This window comes from Alligator sinensis, unplaced genomic scaffold (assembly GCF_000455745.1).
Source record: "Alligator sinensis unplaced genomic scaffold, ASM45574v1 scaffold250_1, whole genome shotgun sequence".
NCBI classification, from domain to species: Eukaryota; Metazoa; Chordata; order Crocodylia; family Alligatoridae; genus Alligator; species Alligator sinensis.
In genome coordinates this window covers 675847-686031 of record NW_005841888.1, presented here as the reverse complement: position 1 = coordinate 686031, position 10185 = coordinate 675847, and the positions used below count along the sequence as shown (strand labels likewise).

Sequence of the window (10185 nt, the reverse complement as noted above, 5' to 3'; positions counted from 1 at the left end):
TCCCTACCCTGCTGCCTTCCAGGTACTGTTCAGGATACTTGTGCACCATATTAATTAACATTTTGATAACACGTATCTTGCAAAGTACACTGAACATGGCAGCAGCCATCCAAACTCTCCCAGCTCAGGGCTGCGAACAAATTTCATTTTCAAACTTTAGGTAAGTGGCATCATCCTCATCCCCTCTAACACCCTAGTTCTGAACCAACAATTACAGACTCAACATTCAACTATGAATAAGTAGACTCATAAGGAAAGCTTTTATACTGAACCATTAGATAAAACTGAATGGCTAAAATTGCCTTTCCCCATAAACAAAGAAAAGCCAGATGTTAGGATGCCACAGATGACAGGCTGCAAACCCTGGGCTTTCAGGAATTGGAAAACCAAATTTTTGTGTTGGAAGAAAATGAATGAGGAGGTCTGAAATGTCTAAAAACAGATCCAGTAGGGAGAGCAGAAAGGAGACAACAATGGAAAATGAAAGGAACTAGGGCAACTACAAATTCAATAGGAGGGCTCTCTAAAACAAAGGAATGCAGTATGCTCCTTTTAGTTGAGACTTCACCTGAGATTTGGGGAGATGCAGGAGTTGGGAGAGGAAGGAGTGGTGGGAGAGATGATATTGCAACTATACATCTTTCCCCAGTAATTTAGCTGATGCATTCCAGCCCTTATGAATATGCTATGATCTCTCACAGCCTGGAACCTCGCATGCTACTCAGATCTCACTTTCTATCCCAAATGCTCATATACATCCATTATATGTGGCAAATCTCTTTTTTAAATGTAATCACTATATTTAGGCTGGCAGCAAAGGGCTTTATTTTTCTGTGACTGCCACTGTCTTTCTTTTGAATCAGATCTAATCAACTCTGAATTGGTGGCATGAGTTAAAGACTAGTGAATGTGATGGGAAGAGCTCATGTAACTTAAGCACTGACGGGGGCAAAAGTGTGAGGTTGTAAGAAAATAAATAACTGGCTGGAGGGTGTAACAAGCTGCAAGAGAATGGTTTTCTCAAGGGTGCCTGCCTTATTTCATACCTTCTTATGCCTTGCTGCCACATCCCTCCTGTCTGCACAGAACTTGCACTCACCTACCAAAATGCATCTTACTCTACCCCTTATATCTCCTCTATATTTGGTCCATCATGTCTTCAGTGCTCCTAATTTCCACTGGCCTGAGGCACTGGTATTGTGAGAGCCTTTCAAACCTAGATCCTCCTCAGAAAGTGAAGTGTATCAATGCCACACTGGTTCATGTAAAAAGGTGAGTGGTAAAGGTATATAAAGCCATCTGAAATTAAATAACTACCACTAGTAGCAGTGTGCATCAGTTGACAGGTAAAATATTATGTAACAAGTGAAATCATCAAAAGGAAATGTAAACAGGATATAAAGATTTTAATGTATATGAATCAAGTCTGTAGCAGCAGGGAAAAGTTCCTAGAAAAAAAGTCACGTAAAAGATAGAAGCACAGTACATTAATGGCCTTCTGCACTCATGCTCTTCAGCACCCTTCAGTTCCCAAAAGGGTATCCAAGAGCAAGCAAAAGCTCCACATGGCATTGCCATCTCCTGAAGCCACCAGCATGGGCTGAATGATGCTTTCACTTGCTCTTCCTAGATCAAGAAGCTTGTATCCGGGGAGATTCACTTGGCAAGTGAGAAGCCATAATTAATAGCAAAGAGCATCATGCTGACTTGTCTGTACAATAGTTTGGTCTCTGCATTTGGGCCAATCCTTCTTCCATTGCAGTTGATGGAAATATTGCTATTGATTCAATGGGAAAAAATTTGGGCCCAATGCCTAACATGGCTGTCTTATGAGCTCTGCATGGGCTATGCATTGCTCAGCCATGTCTACTGGGCCCTGGCCTGCATTTGGGCAATGTAGAGCTGTTCTCCACTAAAAGTGAGCTAGGGGGGATATTATGCTCCCAGCAGGAGTGCCAGGTACAAACACCTACCACAACACACCTAAGAATTTGGGAAGTTGCTGAGACTAGCACAGAGAAATCTGTGGGCACTTCCCCCAGGGGCTGTGGGCTTGGCAGCTCCACACCCCTTCATCTGAGAGGAAGTTTGAGGGTGAAACTCAAAGAAACTTCCCTTTATCCATGAGATTTTCTGCAGGGAATGCAGTTGGGCTCAAAGGTGGCATTACAGTGAAACTGTAGTACAAGTAATAGTTGCAGGGAAGGCCAAATTAATTAAAAAACTTTTGGGTGTGTTCCTCCAGATAGTGGCTTGTAGGAAAGGTACATGCCTCCCTACAAGCCACCTACCCACTGCTGGCATGTCACTTTGTTTAGAAGCCTTCTCTGAAGTGCCCATGTGACAAGGGGAAGAAGAGATGCATGGAGACATCTGTTCATGTCCAGTTCCAACCAATCTCAGCTGTGGAAGAGCTAGAGAATTGGATAGTGATTCAGACTCAAAAGAAGGAGGTGTGAGAGGTGGCTCTGGCTCACAGTCAAAAGAAGGAGGTGGCTCTGACTCAAATGCTCTACATAGTGAAGACATGGGTTTGTCTTTATTATCTCTCCCTGGCCAACTACTGAAGGAATCTTTGCATGCAAACTGGTCTGTGCCAAGCATGTTACGGTTCTATATGGATCACTGCTAAATTGCCATGGCATGCTACTTGCTTAACTCAGAGCAGTTTCGGAGGTGAATTCACCAGAGACTGCTAATCCAGAAAACATTCAAATAGATTTTCCTTCTCACTGCATGGCTTTCATCTCTTCTTCTTGTCACATTTCTATTTTCCCTCTTTGAGGCTTGAGTAACTGTGCAGCATGCTGATGATGGAGCATTTGTTCAAAGCCAGTCTGCCACCCAGGCCCCAGCCAAATATATGGAATGGTAGAAGAGGCAACCTGCCCAAACATGAGACCTTGTTTTCCTATTCTCCTCTCCTTCTAATTTTTCCTTTGTCTTTTATCAGTCTCTACCTTACACACCCTGACATTTCCCATTCTCTGGACTGGGACCACAGAGCATAACTTGCCCCATTCAGGATTTTGTGGCTTAGAGTAATAGGGTCCCTGACTTTTTTCCATCAGCCAATTCAACTCCTTTGGTCATGTCCAATGCACAACAAACTGTTGGTGCAGAAGGGCAACAGGTGACTATGGGGTGGAAGGAAATGTTTCATGTAGCTCTCTGTTCCCATCATCCATCATTTTGGTGCCATCCTCCCCCCCCGATATTGTACATAAAAGGAGATAACGAGGGTTTTAATTTGTACATGAAGAAGCAATGATCCACCCAGATCATCACTGGCAATGAAACACAAAACCTCCAGCATCAAATTGTGAACCACTGTCTCTTGAGCTAGAGGAGTAACTCCATTATTGGTTGCAGTAGTATGCTCTTATTTGCTGTACAGTAGCCACTAGAAGGGAATATGATATATAAAAACAGCACAACACTTAACCTACACATTTGGGCACACAGGTTAATTCATCCTCCAGAGCAGGACAGAGAGGATATTCTTGCTATTGTCCTATCCCAACTAATGCTATGTCAGCAGGTAAAATGTAACTCATACTGCAAAGAGTGCAAGTTAAGCACTTAGCACCACCAGGAAGTCCTATATGTCCTGGTGCCTTTTAAGAACATGTCCATTTGCTCTTAAAACACTGTCTGTGCTACATATCACCAAGATGCAATATTAATTCAAATATTTTCCAGCATAATGTAAAGGTTCTAATTATTTGAGGCATTTTATTTGCAGTGTGGTAAATCATTATAATTCATAAACAACTAGGTGTTTGAGAACCACTCTATTTCTGGCTCCCAAGTGGATTCTTCACTTGGTATTTATTAAAACTCTGATTTTTGTACACTAAATACAAATAAAATTTAATTGGGGAGACAGTGGGATGCTAAAGAAATCCTTACTCAGCCAACCAAAAAGAAAGGAAGTCCCAGCCTCACAGCCAACTCCAATACCTCTGTGTCAGCTTTGGACCCAGAAGATCGATACAACCCTTTAAAATACAACAGGTCTCCTATATGAAAATACCCTTTCTCCTTACAATTAGCTGGAGTGATAATCAGGGGAAAACCCCACATACTGCACACTGGAGAGGAGACTGGCTCAGCAGACAGCTGAACTCCTTTCTTCTATAGTTCAGCCCAAATGTTCCTATATATTTAGCCTGTCATTATATAGAGATGCATCACACAGGAGACAACAGGCTGCCAAAGAGAAAGAGAAACTCCATCATAGGTCTATTCAATGGACAAAAAGAAGAAAGGAAATGTAAATGATGCTGTTCAAACACCTCTAGCAAAATGACTACACAGTTAATATGTACACACTCCAGTGTCTTCCTGATCCTCTGCTTAAGTTTGTGCCAATTTTATCCCTGACTTGAAAAGATAAGCATACACCCACCCCCACAGACACATTCCAGATCTTGCGGGATTTGGGCTTTTAATCTCCACAGAACATCCACAATTTGCTAGCTGTTACCTAGAAAACTTATGTTCAAAGCAGGAACATCATCAACAACGTGTCTGATTCAGCGCAAAATATCCCAGCTTCCCCAATTTGAAGGGCTCTTGCTACTTTTGTGCTGTTCAAAACTGGATGGATTCTATGAGTGCGATTTTCAAAACAGAGCTTAGATATTTATCTGCTGTTCATTTTCATAGAAAACCATAGGTCCAAAAGCTAAAGACTACTCTTAAATTCCTCACAAGGTGTATTTGTACAGGGATGGGCAGTTATTTCCCTATTTTATTTGCTCATTAGCTGCTGAGGGATATCAAGTGTACAGAATAGCTGTTTGCCCTCTTGCAACCATGCACCCCTTTCTTCCCAAATTCTAGATCTGTCTACTTTGAAACTCTCTCCCCCAACCAATGAAAGTGGATCTCCTGCAAGGGCCAGGGATTACTACTAGAAACATGTGCACGCTTCCAGGAATTTTACTAAGCCCAGGCATCAAAGCCGTACATAGAACTGAATTGACCCCTTTCTCCTGATGCTGTTTATACTCATTTTTGGTTGTAGAAATTTCTGTTAAAACAACTTCCAATATTCACAGGGCAGGGGGAATCACCAAAAGGAAATGCTAATGTTTCCTAGGAGTCTCTCTGGAAACATATTACAGAGCTTTCATTCTGCTCAAGAATTTCCCCCCAACATGTCAAAAGAGGGCATCAATAGTTAAAGAGCAGAGAATGATGGGAAATAGTTGGTATTCTGCCAACAGCAGTTGCCTAGTACGATGTGTTTTGGATGAATGCACATTTTACCTCAGTTTGTTCCAGGCTCTCTTTAATGCTTCCAGAATTGTGCTTTTTGAAACATGTACTGTACGTGCAGTGTGCATTTCTGCTTTTATACATATACAGTTTCTTGCTACTTGGCTTCTATGCTATGGATTATATTTGTCACATTATGAGTCTTTCAATATATACTAATAGTTTTATGTATTTAACAATCAGTTTTGCTTTTCATTTTATGTATGTGTGTTTTCCCTGCACTGTGTTTTAGACAGATCCTGTGCACATAGGGCTAAACCTAATAACATCATTCACTGCAGCGGCAAGACATTTTCCCCTGGAGTAGGATACAGTGATGATGACATAATGCTGTGGTTTCAAATCCCAAACCAGCTGTTACTAGTATATGCATTCAAATTCACTGCCTCTATGTCCATGTGAGAGGCACAAAAGCTTGTGACTGATTTAATAAATGATTTATTATTTTGAATGTATAATTCAGGGATACAGTTTCCACATGGCTTCAACCAGAAAGCAGACACATAGAATATATGCAGCTTAATGCTCTAATAACACAGGGCAAAACTAGTTCCATGTGCCCAAATACTCTAAGTATTTTCCTCTTGTGCCAAGCAACAAGGGAATTTCATGCTGTTTGCTAATGTTAGCTCTTTTAAAAAAATAAAGGCAATTTTCTTTTTTCTGGCTTTGTATATATACATACACCTACACACACAGAGATATACATATATGCATTTATATATAAAAATAAAAGCATTTGTAACATTTAGAATAACAATGAATAAGCTACCTTGTTTACTGATACTATAGTGAGCTGATATACTCATGTTTTCCAACCTTGAACTCTTGAGACTATTAGCTCAATATATGGAGGTCAAATTTAAAGTCATTTCTCAACAGTAAATCTAAAAAAAGATTACCACAGAAGCAACTTGAGACCTATGAAAGAGCCTTTTCCACTACAGTAAGTTGCTTTGATGGAATACAAAAATCAAGTCTAAAAATCTCTCTCCTATAAATCACAGGTTTGCAAAGCATAATCTGGCTACATCATCAGTTGCAAGATGTATTTTAAATCCTAGCCAAATCAAAAGCAAAAATTCTTCACCTAATTCCTGTTCTCTCTGCACTGTGTCATCATGGCAATTTGTTTCCAGGGTTGAAGTATTTATTTACCCAAAGTAAAGCCAATTTGAACAAACGTCCAAAATATTAATAGACTAAATGCATCCCAAGTGTAATTTCACTGACTTCATGGTTGTTCCATCAGGAGATATATTTAGCCCATCATATTTTGTCATGACACTGTTTAGAAAAGCAATGCCTGCTCTACCCGTAATATATCTACTTGGGAGAACAATAGCGAAACCTGAGGCTTATAATCAATCACTATATGTAGCACTTTTCACACATGCAAAGAGACAGTGTACTAACAGACAAAGTAACAAACCAAGTTGTCCAAAAACATGACTCTCATAAAAACCAACAGAATGGAGGGCCAGGCTTTTCCAAGGATATAAATTAGAGTGCAAAGTAACTCTTTTGTATTTACATTATGAGTTATGGAACCTTCTGGAGCCAGGGTATGAATAATCAAATCATGCATTCACAGTAGGATCAATTTATCAGGTCTCTACAGCTGCTCATATCATATACAGCTGTGGACTCTATGAAAGGTCATTACCAGTTCTGGCACCATAAAACTGTTGGCTTAGAAAGGTTATTGAAAGGTTTGCATTCTGTGAATTGGCTTATAGGTATAGATATATACATTATAAGGGTTCAAGATGGGCAGCAGGGGTTAATTAATTTCTAAAGAGCTTAGATCTCTCAGTCATACAATTTCTCTGGCCCTGGAAGCAGACAGGTTGTCTAACACAACAAGGCCATGGATGAACACACAGCCTGGGAAAGAGGAAGATATGTACCATAGTGCTCCATAACACGAGATAAAGTGACAACAGGAACAAAGCCCGAGAGTGCCCCCCCCACCCCCACCCCATGTCCCACTTTTGGGGGAACAGACCAAATTAGGAGAAGGCCTGGAAGGCTACATGGACATGTGACCACAAAGAGATAACCAACTAGAGATAGCCACAGATGAAGAGTTATCGGGAGTCATCAGGAGGGAAGGAGAATACAAAAGCAGAGACTTGAGAGTAACAAAGGGTCCCTCCCTTTGTCCTGTCCCTCCTCATCGGTTCCTCTCTTTGTCTCGTCCCTCTCTTCCTCCCTGTTCCCTGGGAAGGGTCCCTGAAGCCACCATGGAGGGCACATGACCAGCCCACCTCCTACACCCCACTGGTGGGGGGGTGTGGGCCTCGGCATCCCACCTCCAGATTGCTGACAGCCCTGAGACATCTGACACCTAAGAAAGAGCCTCAGAGTAGAGACTGCGTCCTGGCCAGATGTACTTTGACTCTGATGACAGCCCTAGGATTTGGCAGATATATAGAATTGCTTGATTGTTTGTATTGTTTCTTTTCTGTTATCACTGTGTATCAATACATTTGCCTATTATCTAATGGAAAGGTTGTGGTTGGTCTGAGGGTGGGTCCTGGGTAGGTCCTGCACAGCCAACAATACCCTCCAGCCAACAATAACAAGCAGCTTTTTAAAGCCAAATGGTCATCCTGATATATAAAACCAGGTCAGGAATAGCTCAGTAAATGACAGAGTTGCAGAGAGCTTATGCAGAGGAGTGACCCCCCTGCAGCCCTGGCTGCTCAGTTGCAGTAAATTTGATTATTTATTGTGAAAGAAGGGAAGTGTATGCAGGAAAGATTAGCTTATTTAAAGCTCTCACTTAAGAAAATAACAACAATTCTTAAGTTTGCGTGACAAGCAGAAAGGGACTCTAAGAGCTAACAGCCTCTGAGGCAAGACCTAATGCCACCATGCAACAATCTCTACAGATTCTGGTAGTCTTACTTGATCGACATTAGGCCACCTCTGTTACAGGTGTTTGTAAGTGGCAGATTAATCATGCTGATATGTGGGAAAATGCATGGGGCTGATCCATCAGTGTATTACTGGAGTAAATCACTGGTTTTATTCTGTTTTAAGGCCATTGAAATAACAGAACAATAAAATGGACTAAAGGAGTAGTGAATTATCCTCTAAATATACATCTGATAGGGAACTCTTCATTTCAAAAGACATAAATAATGAAACATTATGGAATTCCACATTATTAAAAAGAGCAATCATGAACTGCCGCTTTGTCATTTTGATTGATCAAACTCAAAACAGGATTGAAAAAAATCAAGCAAAACGACATTATAATTATCACTGTTAGTAGATGAAGAACATATGATGAATAACATTATCATATAAAGTATGTGCTCTCACCAAGGTAGGAAACACCTTCTTCTGGTGTGATTGTTCCATACTTAACCATCATCTTCACAAAATCAATCAGTGTCTTCATGATAGTTATCAGGGTTTCTTTTTCTTTTGCCTCTGTCTCTGCATCAAGGTACAAAACAAATTACATTCATAACTCTTGAGAGATTGTGTCCTATAAACCCTTTGTGTTAAACTCATGTATAAAGTCACAGACCGGTTGTTGGTGGCTTAGTGGAGATGGAAGCTGTTGGTTGTTCCCCTGAGAATGGTACTTTCAAAGGTGCTGTGCTCCTTCACTTTCAGAACCTTTCTATTTGGGTAGGCATTCACCAAACAAAACCAGGATGAGATGTTGTTTAGCAGGTCTCTCTCTCTTGATATTCTACTTCCCCTTTAAACCATTTGGGACCTTTTGTCACTCTCTTCTTTTTAAGTTATTCTGTTTTTATTATTGTAAGCTGACCCAAGTCTTTGTTGGGAAAAGCACCATATAAATCAAATAATAATAAATAGATATTGTGGACATAAGTATTCAGGGAATGTATTCAGGCCTATCTGCTACTGGCTTTACAAACTGTTGAGCCACATAGCTTAGAGGTCTTTCTGAAGAGATACTCACACTTAAAAGATGTCATTATCTCTATATCTTAGCCTTATTCCCTCTTAAGGCCCCAATCTGTTTTTTAATTTAGGTAAGGCTGCATTGTTTTTGTAGCAACGGTGGTCCAGGATATATGAGAAGCAATGTTTTTTAGTGATATCTTTTATTGGACCAACTGTACTGTATAGTTGGGAGAGATGTTAGATGTTAGATGTTTCGGGCACAAAGTACCTGATATCACCAAAACACCCTTACTTTTAACTGAGGGCTCAACAGACACACCTCCCCAACACTCAACTTGGAAGGATGAGGTACTCTTGACAGGAGACGCAATGGACTCTGCAGCACAGATTAAGCCCCTGGTTGGGACTGACATGGTAATAATATTTGGCATTTAGAACAGCCTTTTTTTTTATTAAGATATTTAGGTACCTAACTTCCATTGATTTCATCAGGATTTGGATACCCAAACACCTTAAAAATCTGAGCCTAAACTGTTATTTAAAACTTTTTATCAGGATCTCAAAACACTTTACAAAGCAGGGCAAGAATAATTTTCTCCATTTATGCATGAGGAATTTATACCCTATACCCAGTGCTCTGTAGCATGTCCCTGCTCATTCACCTGTGCCAAATGAGGCAGTGAAGCTGCTCAGGGGAAGCTTTCCCTGCTGCTGCTTGTAAGATCTTGGTCTCTGGAGTGCTTGTGAGTGGTGGCAGGGAAAGCCTCCAGTGGCAGTCCCACAGCCTCATTTCCAGGTTTAGCGTGTATCAGTGGCAGGGGCAGCAAGTGGGATGTTCTTCAGAACAAAGTCCCTAGGAGCATAGGACCATGGTTTAGACACAGTAATGAAGTGACTTCCCAATGGTCCAACAGCAGACCAGTGGCAGAGCTGGGAATAGAGACCAGGATTCCTGACTTCCAGACTACCGTAGTTCCCTCTCCTTTGACCTCTGTCTTCTTATTT

The 10185-nt window shown here is 40.9% G+C and overlaps 1 protein-coding gene across 2 annotated transcripts in view; it reads right to left on the bottom strand.

Annotated features, from left to right (window-relative positions):
* Positions 1–10185, bottom strand: part of SCG3 (secretogranin III) — a 46830-nt gene that overhangs the window by 25632 nt on the left and 11013 nt on the right. For both annotated transcript variants that reach the window (XM_006017933.3, XM_006017934.3), the window contains one exon: positions 8620–8736. In XM_006017933.3, coding sequence (XP_006017995.1) covers positions 8620–8736 — 117 coding nt within the window. The remainder of the gene's footprint in view (positions 1–8619; positions 8737–10185) is intronic.